Source organism: Silene latifolia, chromosome 11 (assembly GCF_048544455.1).
Source record: "Silene latifolia isolate original U9 population chromosome 11, ASM4854445v1, whole genome shotgun sequence".
NCBI lineage: Eukaryota > Viridiplantae > Streptophyta > Magnoliopsida > Caryophyllales > Caryophyllaceae > Silene > Silene latifolia.
The window spans coordinates 204,029,503-204,050,005 of record NC_133536.1 but is presented as its reverse complement, the minus strand read 5'-3'; the positions used below and the strand labels follow the sequence as shown (position 1 = coordinate 204,050,005).

Sequence of the window (20,503 nt, the reverse complement as noted above, 5' to 3'; positions counted from 1 at the left end):
TATAATCCTATTTGTGAGAAAAAATAGTGAAAACCAATTTAATTTACGGTTATTCTTTCCCGTTTTATCCACTAAAAAATAGATAATTAATCATATATAAAGCAAATAATGACCGTGACATTCAATTCAAGAATAACATTTTTGAAGAAGACGATGACAGACTGACAATAAGAAAATTACTCCGTACATAATTAAGCATATACTTCGTACAAAGCAGTTTACACTAAATTAGAGTAAACACAATCAATTAAAGACATACTAGTTTTAAACCCGTGCAAAATTGCACGGGTATGTATTTGGGCCGGTATTAATGTTTTTGGATGTGTTTTTTTTTTTTTTTTGCATTTCTATTGTACTTATCTAGTTTGTCTAGATGAGCGATCTACATAATTAATGTTTGAACTTGTTACAAATACGTGTTCATATGCAATGGTTTAAGAGGAAATAACAAAGGATTTTTTTTTTAAATATATCGTACTATCTAGTTTTTAAAAATTATGCATGTAATTTATTCGCATTATATGTAATTCAATCCCGTAACTAAATGTAATTCCTTCTCGTAATTATGTAATTTTATTATTATTTTCTTTTTTTAAAATTATGTAATTCATTTATTTTTAATTAGTTTCATTTATTCCGATTTGTAATTCATTCCGCTTATATGCCATTAATTTTATTTATTCGGAATGTATAAAATTATTTCATAGTATTATTTCATAGTATTTGTTCTAAGACGGAATTTGTCGCATGTTTGTATAGCCAGATAATTTCGAAGAAATAAATAAATTCTTGACACTAACGGCCCCACCATAACATGTATTTCCCAAAAAAAAAAAACCTGGATTAATGACGTGGCACGTCCTGGATTGAGTATTGTCTTCTGAATTAATAAAGATAAGATATCTCCCATTAATTCAGGCATGTTAATAAAAGAAGTTATGAAAAACAATTGGTCTCCCTTGTGACGGGTTACCATTTGTGGCGGATATTTTGTGAGATAAAATGGTAACAAAATGGGTTAGTGGAGAAAGGGGACCACATGAATAGTGTTGTAGAGAGAGAAAAAGTGGAGTATCGTTGTGAGGTAAAGTGGTATCAGATTCTGAGTTGCTCGCGACGGATATGTAAATGTCTTCAATGAGAATTTGTGTATGAAAAAATATTCAAACTAAATATACTCGTAAGGTAATTCTACACTAATTTAACGTAAAACCGTCTAATCGGCATTTTCGAATTCCAATGCTAAAAAGAATTTAGGCTGGTAATCACACGCTCCATGGAGGGGAAAGTGGACCAATTCCATAAATAATTCCCCTGAAACTCTGAAAGGATAAACAAAAGTGCAAACTTGTTCAAAGAATAACTACAACAAGAAGAAGTCTACCATCACATTTACTATTTGTTTAATTTAATGTTAAAAAACCCGACCACCAACCAATTAAACTCTCACTTAATCACAACTGTGGACCCTCATTTTTCATCCCTTCTCTCTTTCATTCCTTCACTTTTTCTTCATAATCATCTTTCTTATCTATCTTATTTTCCATTTTAATCAAGGTATGCATTGATTTGGATCAACCCACATGAAAATATTCAATCTTTTGATGATTTTCATTCTTTGTTGATCATTTTTAATCTCATTTCATCAAAAAGATTGAAACTTTCTGTGTTTTTCATGCAATTGTGATGTATTTCAACCTCATTTCATGAAAAAGTTTGAAACTTTCAGTAATTTTCATGCTATTTTGATGATTTTCAACTTAATTTCATAAAAAGATTGAAACTTTCAATGATTTTTGACCTCATTTCATCAAAAAGATTGAAACTTTCAGTAATTTTTATGCTATTTTGATGATTTTCAACTTAATTTCATAAAAAGATTGAAACTTTCAATGATTTTTGACCTCATTTCATCAGTAAGATTGAAAGTTTCTGAAATTTTGACCTCATTTCACAAAAAAGATTGAAACTTTCAATGATTGTCAGGCCATTTTGATGATGTTCAAGTGTTCAACCTCATTGCATGGAAAAGATTGAAACTCTAGTTGAAATGTGTGATCATTTTGATTATTTTACAGTTTTTTACTGACCCATCTTTGATTTTGTTTCAGATTGCTGCTTGAAGTGCTTTTCTGTGGTGAGACTGGAAGTTTAGATCTAATTGATTAAGAAGGAAGGAAAAAAGAATGTCATTTATAGGAACTCAGCAGAAATGCAAGGCATGTGATAAGACTGTGTATGTAATGGATCAAGTATCTGCAGATGGTGTTTCTTATCATAAGTCTTGCTTCAAATGCAATCACTGCAAAAGCCACCTTCAGGTTTCCCCTTCATTTCTCCGTTCCATTTGATTGTATACGTTTTTCAAATTATGTTGCAGCTGAGTTTATCTCCAAGAGATGTTTTTTGTAAAGTGTTAATGTAATTGGAATGGTCAATCCTTAACACGGTTCGATCAGTTAGTCTCCCTTAAGACAGATATCCGTTTTATAGCTAAAACGGGTCAAACACTCCACTATTTAGATAGAGGGGTCGGATGTATGCAACATTTCACAGGTGTTGAAAAGTCAATGAGGTCAAGAAAATTGTGTTGACCATTGCTGTTACAATGTATAAGAAGCGGTAATAGTAGTGTCTGTCTAAAGTGAGAATTTGTGACAGTTTAATGAGTCGTTTTACTTTTTACCATCATACTCTACATTCCGAATCTTTGGATGAAATGGATAAAAGTTGGTCAAGTTACTAATGGAAGTAATAAAATTTGTTGTTGGTACTTGGTAGAAACATCATGCTTACATTTTGACTGGTTCATTCTGCATTGCTGTATTGTTTGGGTGGATTTTTTATTTATAACATTTATTTGATTCGATGAAGATTATGGCTGAATTCAAAATACTGTTAAATTGGCCTAATACAATTTTGAAAGGGTGTTATACTGATAAATTGTGTTGTATATGTGAAATGGTAATCGTATGTTTTCTCATTCATTCGATCAGTTTAAGTACATAAATGTGACGGGATATAACCCATCATAAACCCTAATACATATGGGCCTGACTCGGCCTATTATCCCCCCTCAAACTGGAGCGTGGGGATCAAGAACGCCATACATATCTATAAACCATATTAGTTTTGCAAAGTGGATGATAGTTTAAGTTGTGAAATTTAAATGTTCTTTTGACAATATTTGGAGCTGTTTTCGCATCATGAGAACCCTGATTAGACATCTTCATTATCCTACGATGAAAAACACAGAAATTTTTGATTTTGAACACTGATGCAATGAAACTGAGTCTTGCAGGGCGCGGGTGTTGTACTTCACGTAGTGTAGTGTTGTTTGATTCAGGCATGAAGAATGCTGGCTAATATATCTCGCATGTTGTTTGCAGCTGCACAGTTTTAAATCCATGGATGGCGTTCTGTACTGCAAGCCTCATTTTGAACAATTGTTTAAAGAATCAGGAAACTTCAACAAGAACTTCCACTCTCGTATTTACCCTTTCACAATTCTCATCCTTAGACTTGATTTCGGCTTGTTTTTAATTTTTTATGTCCGACCATCTAATAGATTATATATTGTTTTCAACAGCTACAAGAGCAGCTGAAAATTCACCAGACTCGAAGCCCGAGCTGGTAATTTTTTATCAATAGTTCACCATTTCACTCTCTTGCTTCCTTGTTTAGATATCTGCCTTATTTATTAGTGTGTAATACACAAAATTTTGCTCACAGACAAGATCATCAAGCAAAGTTGCTCGCATGTTTTCTGGGACACAAGAAAAATGCTTAACTTGTTCCAAAACTGTCTATCCCATCGAGAAGGTATATACACAATCGGTACTTACAACTTTTCAAGTTACAGCTTCTTATGCTCGTAGGTTAGTCAACCCATTGAAAATAAAGAGGAAGGGAGCAACTTGAACATGACTTTTTTTTTCCTCGTATTGTTCATGGCTTGATGTTAGACCTGTTAAAATTGACATGATCCGAATTAGACCCAAACAAAATTAATCCGAAAAATGACTTAAAATCCTAATTGACCCGATCCAAAAGGTAGTTGATTTGAATTTTGATTATCTGATATTGACCCGAATAACCAGTTTGCCATGTCTACTTGTAGTTAACTGTGATCTTCTAATTCTTTTCTAAATGCCACAGGTCACAGTCGAAAACCAGTTCTATCATAAGTCGTGCTTTAAATGCTCCCACGGTGGCTGCTCGCTCTCACCTTCAAACTACGCAGCTCTGAATGGAGTCCTCTACTGCAAACATCATTTCTCTCAGCTTTTCAGGGAGAAAGGCAGTTACGCTCACATTTCAAAATCTGCTTCCATGAGGCGAAATGCTTCCCCTATTACTGAAGCTATTGCAGTAGCTGTAGCTGCAACTCCTGCTTCAGAAGCCTGAGCTTCTATTTTATCATGTCGGATTATTCTGAGAGCATTAACCTTTCACTGAGCGAGCCTTGTTAACAGAGGGGGGAAAAACACGCTTCTGGTTTTGTTGTAATATCATGTGTACTCTGGTTTTCGCTTCTTTATGTATTGCAAATTCTTAATTAGATGTGATGAGGGATCGAAGCATCACGTTTTGCACGGAAGTGAGCAACTTTATTTTAGCAACTTTATTTTATCTTTTACGAGTTTTCCAAACCTTTTCCATTTCGCTTTATTTTTATATTCGAGTATTGTATACTCGTCTACTCGGCAACAATACCGGGAATATGCCTGCTAGGGATGGTAAGCAAAAGGCAAATCCATGACTAGCTTCCCAGATGAGAATTTGATACAAAATAAAGGTTTTCCATAAATTATTAGGACTAGTTTATTTCCTAATTAGATTATTATTAGTTTATTTTATTTCCTAGTTAACAGAATAAGGCAAGACGGTTTTAGGTAAGTTTCAGATTGTGTTTTAGGTTAGCTAGGTTGGTTTCTAACTCCTATATAAGGAGATCTAATGTATTGTTTATAGGAGAGATTATGATATTGAATTAAAATTAAAGCTGTTGCTTTAGTGTTTGCAAGTTCTGTAAACATAGGATCGACGCGTTTCGTTCCAAAACGGTTTCTGTCTGACGCGTTTTCAGGCTTAAACTAGATCGACTAGCACGCGCTTGCTACATCGGTCACCATTGTTCGATCTATAGGTCTAGATCGCGCAAATATCCCATTGTTTCAAGATCTTGACAGGATTTTGAAGCAAATATCCTTTTTAATTATTGTTCGTTATTCTTTAAACCGCTTCCGCGCAACTTTCGTATCAGAATTTAATCAGAATGAAGGCAAAACCGTCTCATTAATTTTTGCAAACTTGCGACTCCATCCCAAATCTCGTTTCATGTTAAAATTAGATTGGGCTCACCTGAATTGACCTGATTTTTCAATACTAGCAAAAATAACAAAATCATTTACTGACTGATTAATGTCAATAACTACTCATTTTTTAACTGTTTGAAAGGAAAAATTGAATAAATCTACAACCTTTATGCAGCAAAGAATACAAATATTTCCCCTAATAGCCGAATCTAAGAAGAATTTAGAGACAGTTAACTATTGTTTTTCTTAAAATATCGCTACATTGTCTACAATTTAACATTGGTATTGCCGGTGCATCCAAAAACCCATCCACAACGTTTTAGAGGGAGAATCAGAAGAAGAATCCGGAGAAATGTGGCACCAATTTCAAGGGCATTGTCAACCCTTTGGTCCATTCAAGGCGATGCTCTTCCTCACAGGTTGCTGATGTAAAAGAAAATCTGCTTCGTAGAGCTTCCCTCCAGTCGTCTCATTTGGTTCTCTTCTTGGCTTCACTGTAGAGGATGACTCCAAATACTGTGAGCGTATAACCAAGCATTCCAGTAACTGAGACTGGGTTTTTGAAGATCAAAATTGAGATAACGACTGCAACCGCACCCTTCGCATTTCCAAGCACCTGGGATAGGCACACAATAAGATGGTGTTACATACACAAGTAGGGAAAAATACCGTTGATGTTAAAGAGTTAAACATTGACAGATGGATCTGATGCTACAGATGGCAATAAGTCTGATACTGAGACCAAATTTGACACCACAGGAAAACATTTCAATCCAAATAAATGTTCAAAACAACTCGAACCCTTGATAAAAAAAAATACAAACCAAATTTATTACCAAATCGTTTTATACCCGAAACCTTCCAGAACTGACAAATACTCGGTATAAAAATTTCTGGAGTTTCATAAGTTCTGTTGGGTGCAAAAATAGTCTTAAAGGAGAAACAATCGGGTCAAATTGAGGTCTGCATCAGGTTTCGGATTTACATTCTCCGTCGAGGTAGGAATTTATTATACAGAAAATATTATGGAAAGGTTTCAGGCGAGGAAATTTTGGATTTCGACAGATGATCTGATGAGAATTGCCATGCATATCTGAAGCAGTATATGAATTGTCAAGCTCAAACCTCCAACGGAAAACGTTACTCCTTAAGTTTAAATAGGTACTCTACCAAATGTCTAAATACACTGCTGTAGCAGATTGACAACCACCCATCTTTTAGTAAAAGGGCAGATTATGCTTAAGGAAGGTTGATTAAATTGGTCAATGAAAGACTACAAGCATTTTACAAGCATCATGAAGCGAATGTATTAAGTTACAAGGGTGATTAAAATCTTCCATTCACAAAAAATTCAAACGGTAGCCGCAAATCCAATTTGGTATGTCAAATGAGTGCAGATTGGAGCAAGCAAAATGATTTAGAAAATCAAATTGACAAAAAAGTCAGACAGATGCCACATGAATGTTTTTCGAACTACAGTTTCAAAATCAGCAATTAAGACAATATCCATGATACACAAAGTTAGGTCCAAAACCAAACTCTTGTTCTATCTTGTGAGTAAAGCACTACAACAGCAACTTGACTAGTCATTCAACATTCGTGAACCAAAACGTACGTTTTTTATTTTTTTCGACCACATCTAGCGATTATGGTCACTAAACATGAGTGAGAGAGGATATGTTCGTAAAGTACACGGTTAGGATAAAGTACAAAAGAAGATTGCAGTTAGGCAGGCAACATCATGGAATAAAATGAGACAAAAATTCAACCCACTGCATCAGTGCATCCTACTAATAACTTAAAATGTAATTTCCAAGCAACAAAAAAAAGGGCAGCCCGGTGCACGATGGCGTCCCCGCTAGGCAGGGTCCGGGGAAGGGTCCCACCACAAGGGTGTTATTTCCAAGCAACAATCTCAAACAAAAACAGCACTACATGTTATTTCATTTACCTGGAGGGTCAATGCACTAGTGTGTTTGGTAACCAGAAAGTTGGTCAGATTCACGAAGTAGGCCAGTGCGGAATTAAAAATCAGATACCACACAATCTTTATGTCATCCCTGGCAAGTGCTATGGTTATACCAACCACATTTTCTTCCATGAAAAGAGTAGCAGGGAGAAGAAAAACAACAGCAATTGGCGCCATGTAAAGCAGAAGATTCATGGAATTCAACTTCTCCCTGCGCAAATTTCAGGCCCCAATTACTAAAGCTGAATGAAAAATTGGCGCATTTATCTTACATCAGATGGAATAAAATATAAAAAACGATAACGGAAATTTTCATTACCCTTCAGAAGACAGCAAAATACCCTGAACCACTGATTTAAGAGCCCTAGCTGCCGTGGCACCGACACACATAATAAATCCGAAAAGATGGAAGCTGGGTTCACCCTACAGTAAAAACATGGCAAAGAAGCTAAATTAATGTCTCCAACTAGTAAACATTCACGAAAAACCTTGCATAAAAAACCACTGCAATAAAATCCTGAAAATTTCAAGTTTCATCAACTCATAGTTTCACGCCACTGATACAAACATTTCAGCTGATTCACCAACGAAGTGAATTCCATACTTCAAGCTTTACCAAAAGCAATTACTGATTTTAAGGGTCTAAACTAAAAGAGTTAGCTCTTGAGGCGAGCCTAGCAATAAAAACTCGTGACAAGGTACCAAATTGAAATCAGTGTCATGACAGGCTGAAAGCCTCGCAAATAGCTTGGCTCAGCTACCATATCGCGAATACCTCATCACCTCAGCATTTGGCAGATACCAAATTATGACGATTGATACTTGCAACTCTCATTGCCAGACACAAAAGACTGCCAGTCATTAACCTGCACAGTTTCTTAACCATTTATCCAATCTCATCTCTCCAACAAATGCCAATTTACGTGTATCCTTGAGAACTAACTCAGCAACCTAAAACCAGTCTTTCGAAGTCACATTTCACGATTCAACACGACAGTTTCCACCCTTCAATACAATCTCCAATCTCAATTCGCAAAGTTAGTTTACTTTCATACATAACCTCAGAAATCAGCATAACCATCCAAAGCATCAATCTTCTGACACCCACATTTATCCAATCTCCACTGCACCACATGTTAATCAATTCCACCTACCTCTGAGAAATCCCACAACAACCTAAAACCTGTCTTTCCCAGCCACATTTTACGATTTAACACGACAATTTCTGCCCTTCTATACAATCCAACCTAAAAATCAGTATAACACCCAAAGCCTCAATCATTCTACACCCACAATTCCCAATTCCCAATTCCCAATTCCCAATTCCCAATCATACCAAAAACCCACATCCACAACAACAACAAAAATACAAAACCATACTCCTTACGTCCCAATCATTTGTTTAACTTCGATTAAAATACTCCTCACAGATAATTAAAAAGGTAAACAAATGATTGAGACGGAGGGAGTAATCTCAATTCAACACAACACAACATAAAGCAACAAAAAAAAAATGCAAAAACATAAAAATCAAGAAAATGAGCATTACCCCACTAGCAATAACAACACCAGTAACAACAGGAACAAGGGTAAAATAAGTAAGCCAAGCCTCCCTCTTAAAAGTCATAATATACGCGAAAACTGCGGTAAAAAACGGCGTGGTAGCACCAATAGCTTGATTAAAAGAAACAGGAAGATATTTGAGCGAGATATTTCCACTAACAACAGAAGCACAAAAAATCAAGCTAAGAGCAGAGATCTTAAAGAATTGAACCCTAGATCTTATAGTTTGCATGGGAACCATTTTCATCCATGCAATTGCTACGTAACTAAGTAAAGAACATGCAGTCATATGACACATTGTTAAAAAAATTGGGTATTTGAATCCGTAATTGCTTAATAAATATTTGTTTAGTAATAATACTCCAATGTTTGATGAATACCATGCTGTTACTAACCCTATTGTGAAGAATTTTGTTGGGGTTTTGATTTTTTCCATTTTTTATTAAGGGGATGAATGATGAACCCTAATTTTGGGAATTGGGGGAATTTTGGGGATTATTGGAATTGTTGGAGATCTGGGTATGTTGTAATCATGGAGGAATGAATGATTGAATTAAATAGTGGCACGGAAAAAGATGAAGGAAGCTTAGAGGAAATGAAGAGAAAAGAAAAATGGCGGAAAATGATTGGTGAAGAAGAGGAAGGACAAAGGGACGACCGACAACAATCGACGTAATTTTTTTCTGACTGCATGACACAATTTTGGAAGAAAAAGGCGGTAAAAAGTTGGTCCATTTTTGGATCATTTATTTACGTTTTCATTATTTGGGTGTCTCGGTTATTTATATTTTCGTTTAAGAACTTGTAAATTGGTGATTGATTATTCGAATTTTTAAATTTGGGTGTCTCAGTTATTTACATTTTCGTATAAGAACTTGTAAATTGGTAGATTATTCACATTTTCAAGGTGTTTCTGTGTCTTTTTGTATTAATTTCGTTCCAACTATTTGTTTACCACGATCTTTGTTAAACTGGAGCTTTAAAGGGAGTATAAAAATGATAGGGATTGACGGAGTGTGAAACAGGATAGTATGCAACCTGCAAGGTAAGGGGTCAAAAGTAAGCAACATTACCCTTTGTTAACAAAAGGTTATTTCCAAATGACTCAAAATGAAATTTGTGTCGAAAATTACCGCAAGTGAACAGTAGTTCACACGAGAAAAAGGCCTGAATAGTATTTGATACTTTTTGTTCAATTGCTAACCGGCCCCAACCTAATTGAGGGGAAACCAATCGGCCATACCACTATACCAGTGTCGATCATCAGCAGTGACAATTTACGCTTTAAAAACGCAATACCACTTTAAAATGTGAATGGACTAAGAAATGAAGAAAATAATCGGCTTTAAATTTGAAGTGAGAAGAAGTTATGAAACGTCTGTCGTTAAATCCATAGTTTTGTCGAGAGGAAAACGCCTCAGTAAGTTGTCTTCCATAGAAAGCCACACAAGATTTGACAAACACAGCAGTATCAAGAAAAACAAGTGCAGAACTATTCATAGTACCAAACAAACTTCGATCACATCCTAAGTGAAATTTCGGTCTCCACATACAAAAATACGATCCCTAATAAATAAAAGGAAACTTGCTGTTGATTGTCCGGGGAAACAGGCTCCTTAGACGATCTCTGGGTTCACCTGTACGACAAAGTTGATGTGGTTGGGTTAAGAAAAGGGACTATGATCATACACACCAGGCAAACAAACGCAGGAAACAAATTGACAGCACAAAAAGAATACGCAAGCACTATCTAAGCTCAAGTTGAGGTGCACAGCTACGATTTTCACTATTCAACTGTGTATTGCAAACATGCCGAACATGACACCAACTCTTTATTTAGATTGGAGAATCAGACAGAAGGAGGGGTTGATTTCTATTGTTTGGTCAGTCAAGGAGTCGGAGTGAAAATGGAACTCAAAGTGTAATTGAAATAAGAAGCTCCTCCTTCGCCTAACCTAGTCAAGTACTCCCTCCGTCCCGGTCAATTGTTGTCATTTGCTTTTGGCACAAAGACCAAGGAATGGAAAGATGACCAATTATAAGATGACAAGTGGATCAAATTGAGTGTGAAGGATCAAATTACTCATGAAATGCAATCCTAAAATAGAAAGGACAACAAATGACTGAGACACCCAAAAATAGAAAAGGACAACAAATGACCGGGACAGAGGGAGTAATATTTTATCCAAACTAGACCCTAAAGGATACGTGTATAGAATACGGAACCAAACCTTATCAATACGACACTTCTCCATGAAGAGACTGTGAAGCAAACACTTGTATGAAACACCGTATTTAATGACTTTCAAGCCAAATTTCTTAAGCATGCAATCCAAATTTTCACATTTTATTTTTTTTGCTTTCAAAAGCATGTCTGCACAACTGTACAATCTAATCCCAATACTAAAACACCTTTAACATTGTCTACTCAGATATTAAAACACGAGGAAACACGAAATTGAACAATCTAACTATGCTAAACAGAGTACATCAGCACCACATTATCTATCCAGGAAATACTGCTAGGGCAAAAGAAATAAAAGCTGAAAGTACCTTAAATGTTGCTGGGGTACATGAAGACTCTAACCTTGTCACCCTGCACCACGGTGAATCAAAATATCAATATCCGTGAAAGACCCGACTCAAAGGCTAAAACTACAAAACAAAAATGAACAGAAATTAATTACCATGGACTTAGGAGGAAGGTTGGACTTGAACTTGGCGCGAACAACACCACTGTTACCATGAGGCCTGCAGACCTTTCCCCAGATGCAACGGTAGTAAGAGTCGTTCTTCTTGGTCTTAGCCTTGTAAATGTAGGCCATCTTCTTTCCTAGGTACCATGCAACTTCTTCCTGAGTGTTCACTCCCTCAATCTGGATCAAAGATGTGTTTGGGTATTGGTTCGACTTTGACCTGATAACAACACAAATCACCAAGGTCAGTCAATGCACACACCCTCTTTACTTATTTCTCGTCTACAAATATTCTACATATAAAGTTCATAGTCCTTTAGACTGACACACACAGTGAGATGCTATAAATGTTGATGCTACTGTAATGATCCGCCCCTCCAACCAAACAAAACCCAGTTAGCTAAGAACATTTTCTCGGGTTTCATTAGTACCAACGAAAATTCACCAAACACCTACAGCTATATAGAACCATGATGATACTTGGATATTCGCTCCCTTGAAAACATCAGCAACAGATACCAAACAAGAGCAAGTCCTAATTTAAGACCGCCTTAAGCATACAAGCTAGCCACTATACGTATCTTTCAATGAAAGACATACCATGTAAGCTTACAACGGTCTCAAATGAGATATATATCCATAAGAAAAAAAAAACTAATCTAGAGCAAGTTTAATACACACCCGCCAACTTATTTATCGTCTCTAAGTTCTCTACATAAAAAGTTCCACAAATCTTACAGACTCACAAACACAGTATAATGCTATAAATGCTAAAACTTCTATTATGATTAATCCCACAAAGAAAAGAACATTCACAACATTAAAGCCATTCTTTCAGATTTCATTAGTAGAAACACAAATTCAAACTACAGTTGTTTGGTGAATTTGTTTAATTTAACTCTCAAATACTCGCTCGGATTTCATTAAATAACCAATTCAGCTACAACAGTCTCAACTCTCAAATACTCGCTCGGCCCAAATCATTTGTTTAATTTAACTCTCAAATACTTGCTCTACCCGAATCATTTGTTTAATTTTAATCAAAGGTAAACAAGTGATTACGACGGAGGGAGTAAGATTCAACCACCAATCAAAGATTAATTCTTTCTCGATTAACACATAAACGACGGCATATTCTATAAAAGTTGTTCGATACATCTAACCCAGATCAAAATAAACAGAACCCAGATAAAAAATCATGTAAAAAGTACGATTTGAAGTAATATTACCTCTTGTAACCAAGGATTGAACCTCTGACATAGAGTCTGCAAAAGAAGAATAAATTAAAAATGAAAATATAAGTAATTAATCAAATTAATCTTAATTAATCAAAAGATTAAGAGAAATGTAGAAATACAGAGATGAAACAGATTGAGAGGAATACCTGACACGTTCACCTTGACGTCCCTTCACCATTTTTGCTCTGCTGCTGCGAGTTTGGTTGTGAAGTGAGAAGTAATGGAGGCGGTTTTGTAGAGAAGATGCTGTTAATAAACCCTAGATGATTAAATGGGCAATATTTTGCCAACTTTATTGGGGTTTTGGGTTGCCTTCTGTTAATTTTTTATGATGGGCTGGAGTTTGGGGTTAAAGGGCTCAATGTTATATGAGTTTGTAGGGCTGAGCAAAAAATATCCGATCCGATTTTTTTTCCGAATCCGATCCGAAATCCGAATAAAAAAATCCGAATATATGGATACCATTTTAATTGGATATCCAATCCGGTTTTTTCCGAATAAACTGGATCGGATGTGGATTGTGATTTTCTTAAAACCGGATATCCGAATCCGATCCGAATTTTAAAAAATTATATATATATAAAAAAAAGAAAACTTTATGTTTAGTTTATGCGGTTTTTAGACTAGTTTTGAAATTTGTAATAAAGACTTGTAATTTTTGAAATTAAGACTTCTAATTTATGTGATCGAGACTTGTAATTTATGCGATCAAGACTTATAATTTATACGATCGAAGACGTTACCTTTTTTAGTGGGTTGCAAAATGCGAAATGGACCGAAATTGCCTTTAGTTTTAGTCTGCCAATAGCCCAATACCCCCAACCCCGGTGTAATTTTTAATGTAAATTTAAATCTGGATCGAATCCGGTTTCCAAATCGGATCTCGAATTTTTGATTCGTATTTTCGGATATCCGAATTATTCGGATCGGATGTGGATCAGGAAAAATGATAATTTTAAATTCGGATATCCGAACCGGTTTTAAAATCCGGATCGGATATCCGGTTTTGCTCAGCCCTATGAGTTTGTACCCTCGGTTGTACTTGGACATGTCAAGAGATGACTCGATCGAAATCCGTCTCAAAATAACACGATCAAAGGCGCCCGAAAGCGGCATGAACCCGAGAGCAACCCGCACATTTAGGGTCAACACTTGAACATGCCACGTACACGGGTATATTTATTGAAAATTTGTATTTAAAGCAAATAAAATGATTAAAATAATCAATACTTTGAATTTTGAAATAAAATATAATTATATTTTGGATTAATTGATAAAAATACTCTGAACTATGACTGTACCGCTTAAAATACTCTAAACTATTGTTTAACTACGAATATACCCAAGAATGATACACCTTCTTTTTAAATAGAATTGACTTTTTTTTAACCTCTTGTAGTAGGTTCTATGGTAGGGCCCGCTTCTATCACCCTTATATTTCATCTCCTTCCTCCTCCAACGCTTCACTGTAAAAAAAAAAAAAAAAAAATTGAAATCTCTCTCTCCTCCATTACCACCCAACTTTCCCTTCAAATTGTAACACAAATGAAGCAGACATCTTCATCTTATTCAAATTCACGTTTTTCTAATAGTGAAAGTGGCGTATTTTGCTACCATAACCTCGGTGCAATTATAAAGATGGCGAAGAAGGGAGAACATGTTGGAAAGAACTTCTATGGGTGAACTCTTTGGCTGGTAGGTTCAGTCATTCAATTTATCTTCTTTTTATTGGTTGTATATATATAGTCAGATGCTCAGATCTGTAAAAGGATGATTTTGATGATTTTTGTTGTTGATGTTATTTGGTAAAGCAAAAGAGTTGTGGATTTTTTCCAATTGGTAGAGGAAAAACATGTGGAAATTAGTCCAAATACACTGCTAGCTGAACTGGAGATTTTGTTGAAGAATTATGAGGAAAAATTGAAGAATGAGAAATTGAGATTGGAACTGATTGGGTTGAAGGTGAAGTAGATAAACATGTGAAAGGGGAGAAACTTATAATGTTTGAATTGATAATTTCTTGGATAATATTTGCATTTAGTGGGAGGAAGCTTGTGTGACGAATTGATTCAACAATAGTCTTGCCCAATAATAGAAGAAGAATATAAGAAGAGATGACCAAGATAAGCGAGTTCATCAGTTAGGTGATGAATTAATGGAGGAAGCTTCAAGCATAAATGAATGAAAAAAGGAGGAAGTGTTGAAAAGGGAAGTTTAAAGGGGAAGGGTTGAAAAATGACCGAGAAAGAGAGGAAAAGGGTTTTAAGAATAAAGGTGACCTGTTTATCAGGTCACCGGTTACTCTAGTGTATTATAAATGAAGGTGTGTTATTGTTCGGTATATTCGTAGTTAAACAATAGTTTAGAGTATTTTAAGCGGTATAGCCATAGTTTAGAGTATTTTTATCAATTAATCCTTATATTTTTTAAAATATATAATTTGTATCCCACTTATTGCACTCTACATTGGTGTGGTGCCCAAGCATGCTTTTCATATGTGGATTGTTATTCTGGAGATACTGCAAACCAGATGCAGACTGAAGCAACTGGGGATATGCTTTGATCTGAGTGTAAGACTATTGGGTCCAATACTATTTATGTGGACACACTATTATACAGATTGTATTTGTTTGCTATCGTTTAAGTTTAGCCCAATATAGTGATCCATCTGGATAATATAATACGGGCATATTAATTACGTCTTATAAAGTATGGGCCGGATATCTTAATTGTGTAGATACTCATTAGGTTACTAATGCATGATGGGCGCATTAGATTAAGGAGACTATATATAAGTCACCTGGGTTATGGTCCCTGGTAGCACACAATAACCTAATCTCCCCGCATCCCATCAGTAGAGAGATCCCAACGGTATGTGTGTCTACTAGAAGACCTAATCCGAAGACCGTCCCTTCAGGCGGTTCATCCCAATCTTTCGTCATGTAATCAGGTACGCTTCCGCATCTAGTATTTACCGAATAATTTAGTATGAAGTTTATGGTCTCTATTCGGATTAATTCTAACAAGTGGTATCAGAGCCACCTTCATATTAAATTATTTGGGTCTGATTAAAATCATACGGTGTTCTTTGTGATTTAATGCTCTTCGGTCTGTTAGTTGTGTTTTTCGGTTATCAAGCTGTGTACAATATTATTTATGCACTTCATAAGTGCTTATCATCCATGTTGTTTGAATTAAGATTTGGTGATGCTCTTCCTTCAACATGTGTGAAAGTTGTTTTGACAATTATGGTAAATTGGTGACTATGGCATGAATACAATGGCAGAAAGTAAGTAATGAAGGGTTTTGTTTTAACGCTATTGTTTAAGAAACGAAATTTAGACACATCTATACTGTGCCGCCTGGAATAAAAATGGATAAAGTAACCCTTTGAATATATATTGACTGTCATATTTTGATCCATGTCATGTAATTAATGTTTTGCATGTTTGGCGGCTTTAGGCTAAGTATTTTATGGGTGCATTATATGACATGTGATGTTCATTAATATGGAATCTTCATACATTTACATGTCGGTTTATAAGTTCGGCCATAATATATATCAAAACCCTTATTTTGTGCAATAGAATTTTTACTGGGGTAAGATAAATAATGCTGTAAGTGGCATATACTGATATACTCATGAATATGGCCGATCTGTCTGTGGTTATGTTTTGGTTTTATGGTAACATGACTTTGTCATGTTGAATTATGGATTTTAGTTTTGGTTTAGTATGTTAATGATCTTATAGCTTTTTCTCATGAATTAAGCATGCGGTTTCAAAATAGTGGTTTATGATCTGTGTGCATTTGGGTTTTAGTTCTATGTAATTCAGAATGACACTCGCTCTTGGACTCCTCGTTGTGGGGTGCTTTTGGATAATTTTATTTGACGAGTTTCATAATGTGAAGTTTGTTTGGTTTATGGATATGGTATAATTATTTGTCCATAATTTCATAAGGGAATGTTCAGGGTTTGGACAAGTGAAAAATAAGGATATATATTTGTATGGTCTATTAATTTTAAAGACTTATATAACTAAGGAACTATTTTGATATAGTTTTGTATATCACTAAAGGTTAAGTCACTTGTCAATTAAGGACTTGTATTTTCAGATTTAATAATTGGCCAATCGGATTTATAATAACGGGTCTAATATTTTAGGTTGTTTGATCGACACAATAAGTTGCCAAAGTAACCTCTATTGTGTAAGTTGAATGGTTTAGAATATTATGACTACAGTGTGTGATTGAGTTTCATGCGGATAATGGTCGGCCCAAAGGAAGGCTATTATTTGGCCGAATTTCAGTCATGCTTGTGGTGGTAAATATGTAACAATTGTAAGGTTTCCATGTGAATATTAAGTCGGCCCAAAGGAAGGCTTAATGTTTGACAGGAATTTATTGTTAATACTTGATCACTACACCAAGATGACCACTTACAAGTTAATTTTATGTCCAAAGACTAAACTTAATGTTGTGCTAGGTGTCTTGTGTTGATGGGGATGTCAATATTTGAATCTGAAAATCAAGTTAAGGGAGAGTCGTTATTTTTATGACACTCATAAGGATTATGCCCATAAAGCTTTTAAATTGAATAAATTCATTCTTTGGACTAGTGTGTGTAATTCATGCGAATAATGGTCGGCCCAAAGGAAGGCCATTATTTGGCCGAATTACATATACACGTTGGGTAATGAATATGTGACGATTATTCGGTATTTTCATGTGAATATTGAGTCGGCCCAAAGGAAGGCTTAGTGTTCGACGTGAGTTTATCGTCAATATTTGATTACAATTACTAAAGAGTAATGTCTTTAACTAGTTAATATTTACGTCTAATAACTAAATATTAATTTCGGAAAGACACTTTAATTATTTGAATTTATTCAAAATATAAGGATGTTGTTTTGTTCATTCAGTTTGACATTTACGGTTATTATATCTGTCATTTCAGTTACATTCTCAATTCGGATAAAACTATTTATTAAATGAATGGTAAGAGAATGTGAATTTTATCTTTGGTTGCTGTGATCTTACCTTGGTTTAAGAATGTATAATTCTGTTTCTCATAAGGTAAAAGTACTTATCGTAAGGACTAAGGTATGTAACTTTGAGAAGTAGTACATTCAAAATGCATGAGTTTAGTGATTATTCGAATTTAGGAAAATATTTAAGGGCATTGTTTCAGTTAATTCAGTTAATTAAGAAGCTGCAAAAGTCAAACTCAAAGAAATAACAACAAACATAAGGTTAGACTTTTTTAGTCGTTAGTTTGTTAAGAGTTTGGACACATAAGGAAAATCTAGTACCAGTTTTAACGCTTGGCGTGTCGGTAAAGGTTAACTTCTCATTCGGTTTGTCTAAGGTTAATTTTTATATCCAATCATGTTTGGTGGGTAAATTTTGTTTTTCCACCCACATAAGTATGTTGATGCAAGTATAACTAAATATGACAAGCCAAGTGAGGATGAAAGATTCATCTATTTGGGGCAAGTCATCATCTGAGTTTGAGACAGTCAACTAATTTAGTTATCATTAATGACTTATTCTTTTATTTGTATGTGGAAAATACTTTCGGTACCGCCTTTAGATGAAAAGGGTTACTTTTCGCATGGACAAATTTGGTTTCTTGTCTATTGAGAAATAATTAATTTTGTGTTTTCCTAATTCAAATAAGGGTGAACCTATCATTTTTGATAACTTTATATAGTTTAGATTGGAATCTCTTTCAAGTAAACTTGCATTAAAATTCAGTGGATATAAAGAAGAATTAAGAAACTACAATTTCTCTTCGGTATGACACATTAAAAGGGAAATTAAAGTTTTGTGTCAAAATGAAATTGTTGGCCCCCTTTACTTCGGATATTCAAATTTAAGGGGGATAAAGACAAACTAAAGAGAGATTAGATATGAAGTGATTTCGGATGTCTTACTATTAACATATACGGAAAGGTGAACCATTTTATACTTAAGTATTAATGGTTTATATTATTATGTTAATTTGTAGACGGAATTTAGGCATGGATATCTAAATCTCATTTGTGAGAAGTTTTAAGTTCTTGACGTTTTCAGTGATATTTAACTGAGTTATTTTACTCAGTAAAGGAATAATTATGTCTAAGTGTTAATACTTTGGCAAATGACTAAGGATCACAACGTCAAGGTTATTTTAAAGAATTTCTAGAGGAGTTTGATCTTGTATTTGATATTATTACACCATATGAGGATTAATATGGATGGTGTAGTATGTATGCAAACAAGATCCTAAGGCCTGGTAAGGAGTGTGATTATTCATACCTTTTTCCATATTACTTTAGTTATTAGTTCTTAAGATTGCAGTTATCTCTGGATAAATTTCTAGCAATACCATTGACTATTTAATCATAGTGTAAATAATGTACACATCCGGTATGTCCAACTAATTAAGGTTGAGGTTTAAAAGTCATAAGGTTAATAGTTGGACTTAAGGAGAGTCAATGACTATTTTGTTGAATAGTACTTAAGGTTTAAGGGTAATAAAGTAATGATCCCACAATAAAGCTATTTAAGACGGAAATTAAGGGGTTCATTGAGAATATTGAGTTTGAGTGGGAGAAAAGGTAATAAACATTGTTTCAAGTCTCCTTATACAGGATTATAAGATCAATTTGGTTGGACAAACTCAACTATCTCAATAACCAATTCATTAGAAGATCCACATAATAAGGTATACAACTACATTAATTACATTGTTTTCCTATATAGATAAAAATGGACAACAATGTAGTGACGGACTAACTAGTTGTAATAAGAGTTAGATAATGGAATGGTAAAGATGATTTAATCTACTTTTGCCAAACCAATAAAGGTCCTGACTCATATAAGTGGATTAATGCCATAAAGAAAATAAGTCATTTTAGGAATGATGATATTTGGACTTTGTTCCATTACCTAAAGTTGTGAAATATATTGGTTTCAAATATTCATTTGTTACCAAGAAGGGTGTAAAAGGTAATGTGACAATCAGGATCACCATGTCGGTATTGACTATAAGGACTTTTGGGCATATTCGGTTTTTTGGTTGTATTGGATGAATGTTAAAGGTTTGTTTTGCAATGGTGACATTGATGAAACTATTCAGTGCAGTAACTAGAACTTTGATTCAATAGAGTCAAAGTAGATTTTCCGCAATAAGGAAATTCATCCAATAAAGCTCAAGTAAGGTTTTCTGTCATAAAGATTACAAATCTGCCTTGCTATCATCTTATTTGTTTTAGATGAATGGGTAGATGATTGTAGGTACTCCAGATTCAGTGGGAGTAAGTAAATATTTCTAGTTAATACCCTTTCAGTAAAGGAGACAAATTAGTCTCAAATGCCCTAAGGAAAATATTCAGAAATATTCATTAATGCTTAAATTCATGTGCCTTAGGAAATATTTAATGTGTTTAAGTATTATGGTATATATTTAGCTTGTATGCGTTTGGATATTGCGTACATTCTAAAGTTTGTTGAACAGATATTAAGGCAATACGGATTAGGATCTTGGATCCACTAAGGGCAGCCAAATATATTGTTGGTCATTTATATTTGGAACAAAACATTATTTATAGGAGATCGATTCAGGTTGAGATCATTTGGTATTTCGACTCCTAGTTGGTTATGAACATTTGTCATGAGGCTGCAAATCCAGTACAACATTGAAAGACCATTTAAGTTATTTTGCGACAAATGTAC

At 34.7% G+C, this 20,503-nt stretch overlaps 3 protein-coding genes across 4 annotated transcripts; 1 reads left to right on the top strand and 2 right to left on the bottom strand.

Annotated features, from left to right (window-relative positions):
- The first annotated feature begins 1,283 nt into the window (after window positions 1-1,283).
- On the top strand, window positions 1,284-4,652 carry LOC141612388 (LIM domain-containing protein WLIM2b-like). Of its 2 annotated transcripts, none has more exons than XM_074431149.1 (6): window positions 1,284-1,557; window positions 2,112-2,321; window positions 3,390-3,489; window positions 3,590-3,633; window positions 3,733-3,822; window positions 4,159-4,652. In XM_074431149.1, exons 2-6 carry the CDS (start codon window positions 2,187-2,189, stop codon window positions 4,405-4,407), a joined length of 618 nt encoding a protein of 205 aa, XP_074287250.1. In that variant the 5' UTR covers window positions 1,284-1,557; window positions 2,112-2,186; the 3' UTR covers window positions 4,408-4,652. The 2 variants fall into 2 exon arrangements, with proteins under 2 accessions (XP_074287250.1, XP_074287251.1); XM_074431150.1 differs by lacking the exon at window positions 1,284-1,557 and adding an exon at window positions 1,560-1,728 and having other exon boundaries at window positions 1,833-2,321.
- A 726-nt stretch (window positions 4,653-5,378) lies between these two features.
- Window positions 5,379-9,535, bottom strand: LOC141612385 (putative sugar phosphate/phosphate translocator At3g11320). The gene is made up of 4 exons (XM_074431147.1): window positions 8,837-9,535; window positions 7,607-7,710; window positions 7,270-7,498; window positions 5,379-5,934 (listed from the first exon to the last, which is right to left on the bottom strand). The coding sequence occupies exons 1-4, from the start codon at window positions 9,284-9,286 to the stop codon at window positions 5,788-5,790; spliced, it is 930 nt and encodes a 309-aa protein (XP_074287248.1). The 5' UTR covers window positions 9,287-9,535; the 3' UTR covers window positions 5,379-5,787.
- Window positions 9,536-10,321: 786 nt separating this feature from the next.
- LOC141612387 (large ribosomal subunit protein eL33y) lies at window positions 10,322-13,064 on the bottom strand. Its single transcript, XM_074431148.1, has 5 exons — window positions 12,931-13,064; window positions 12,776-12,811; window positions 11,538-11,766; window positions 11,404-11,446; window positions 10,322-10,487 (listed from the first exon to the last, which is right to left on the bottom strand). Exons 1-4 carry the CDS (start codon window positions 12,960-12,962, stop codon window positions 11,405-11,407), a joined length of 339 nt encoding a protein of 112 aa, XP_074287249.1. The 5' UTR covers window positions 12,963-13,064; the 3' UTR covers window positions 10,322-10,487; window position 11,404.
- Window positions 13,065-20,503: the final 7,439 nt, after the last annotated feature.

Coding starts and splice junctions, on each gene's coding strand:
- LOC141612385 (XM_074431147.1), bottom strand. CDS start 9,286: ATGGAAAAAATCAAAACCCCAACAAAATTCTTCACAATAGGGTTAGTA. Junction 7,711..8,836: donor GTGTTGTTATTGCTAGTGGG/GTAATGCTCATT, acceptor TTTTTACTGTAG/GGTGAACCCAGCTTCCATCT. Junction 5,935..7,269: donor CTAGTGCATTGACCCTCCAG/GTAAATGAAATA, acceptor TGCCTATCCCAG/GTGCTTGGAAATGCGAAGGG.
- LOC141612387 (XM_074431148.1), bottom strand. CDS start 12,962: ATGGTGAAGGGACGTCAAGGTGAACGTGTCAG. Junction 11,767..12,775: donor TCAATCCTTGGTTACAAGAG/GTAATATTACTT, acceptor TGTTGTTATCAG/GTCAAAGTCGAACCAATACC. Junction 11,447..11,537: donor ACCTTCCTCCTAAGTCCATG/GTAATTAATTTC, acceptor ACCGTGGTGCAG/GGTGACAAGGTTAGAGTCTT.
- LOC141612388 (XM_074431149.1), top strand. CDS start 2,187: ATGTCATTTATAGGAACTCAGCAGAAATGCAAGGCATGTGATAAGACT. Junction 3,634..3,732: donor CAGACTCGAAGCCCGAGCTG/GTAATTTTTTAT, acceptor TTTTGCTCACAG/ACAAGATCATCAAGCAAAGT. Junction 3,823..4,158: donor CTGTCTATCCCATCGAGAAG/GTATATACACAA, acceptor TAAATGCCACAG/GTCACAGTCGAAAACCAGTT.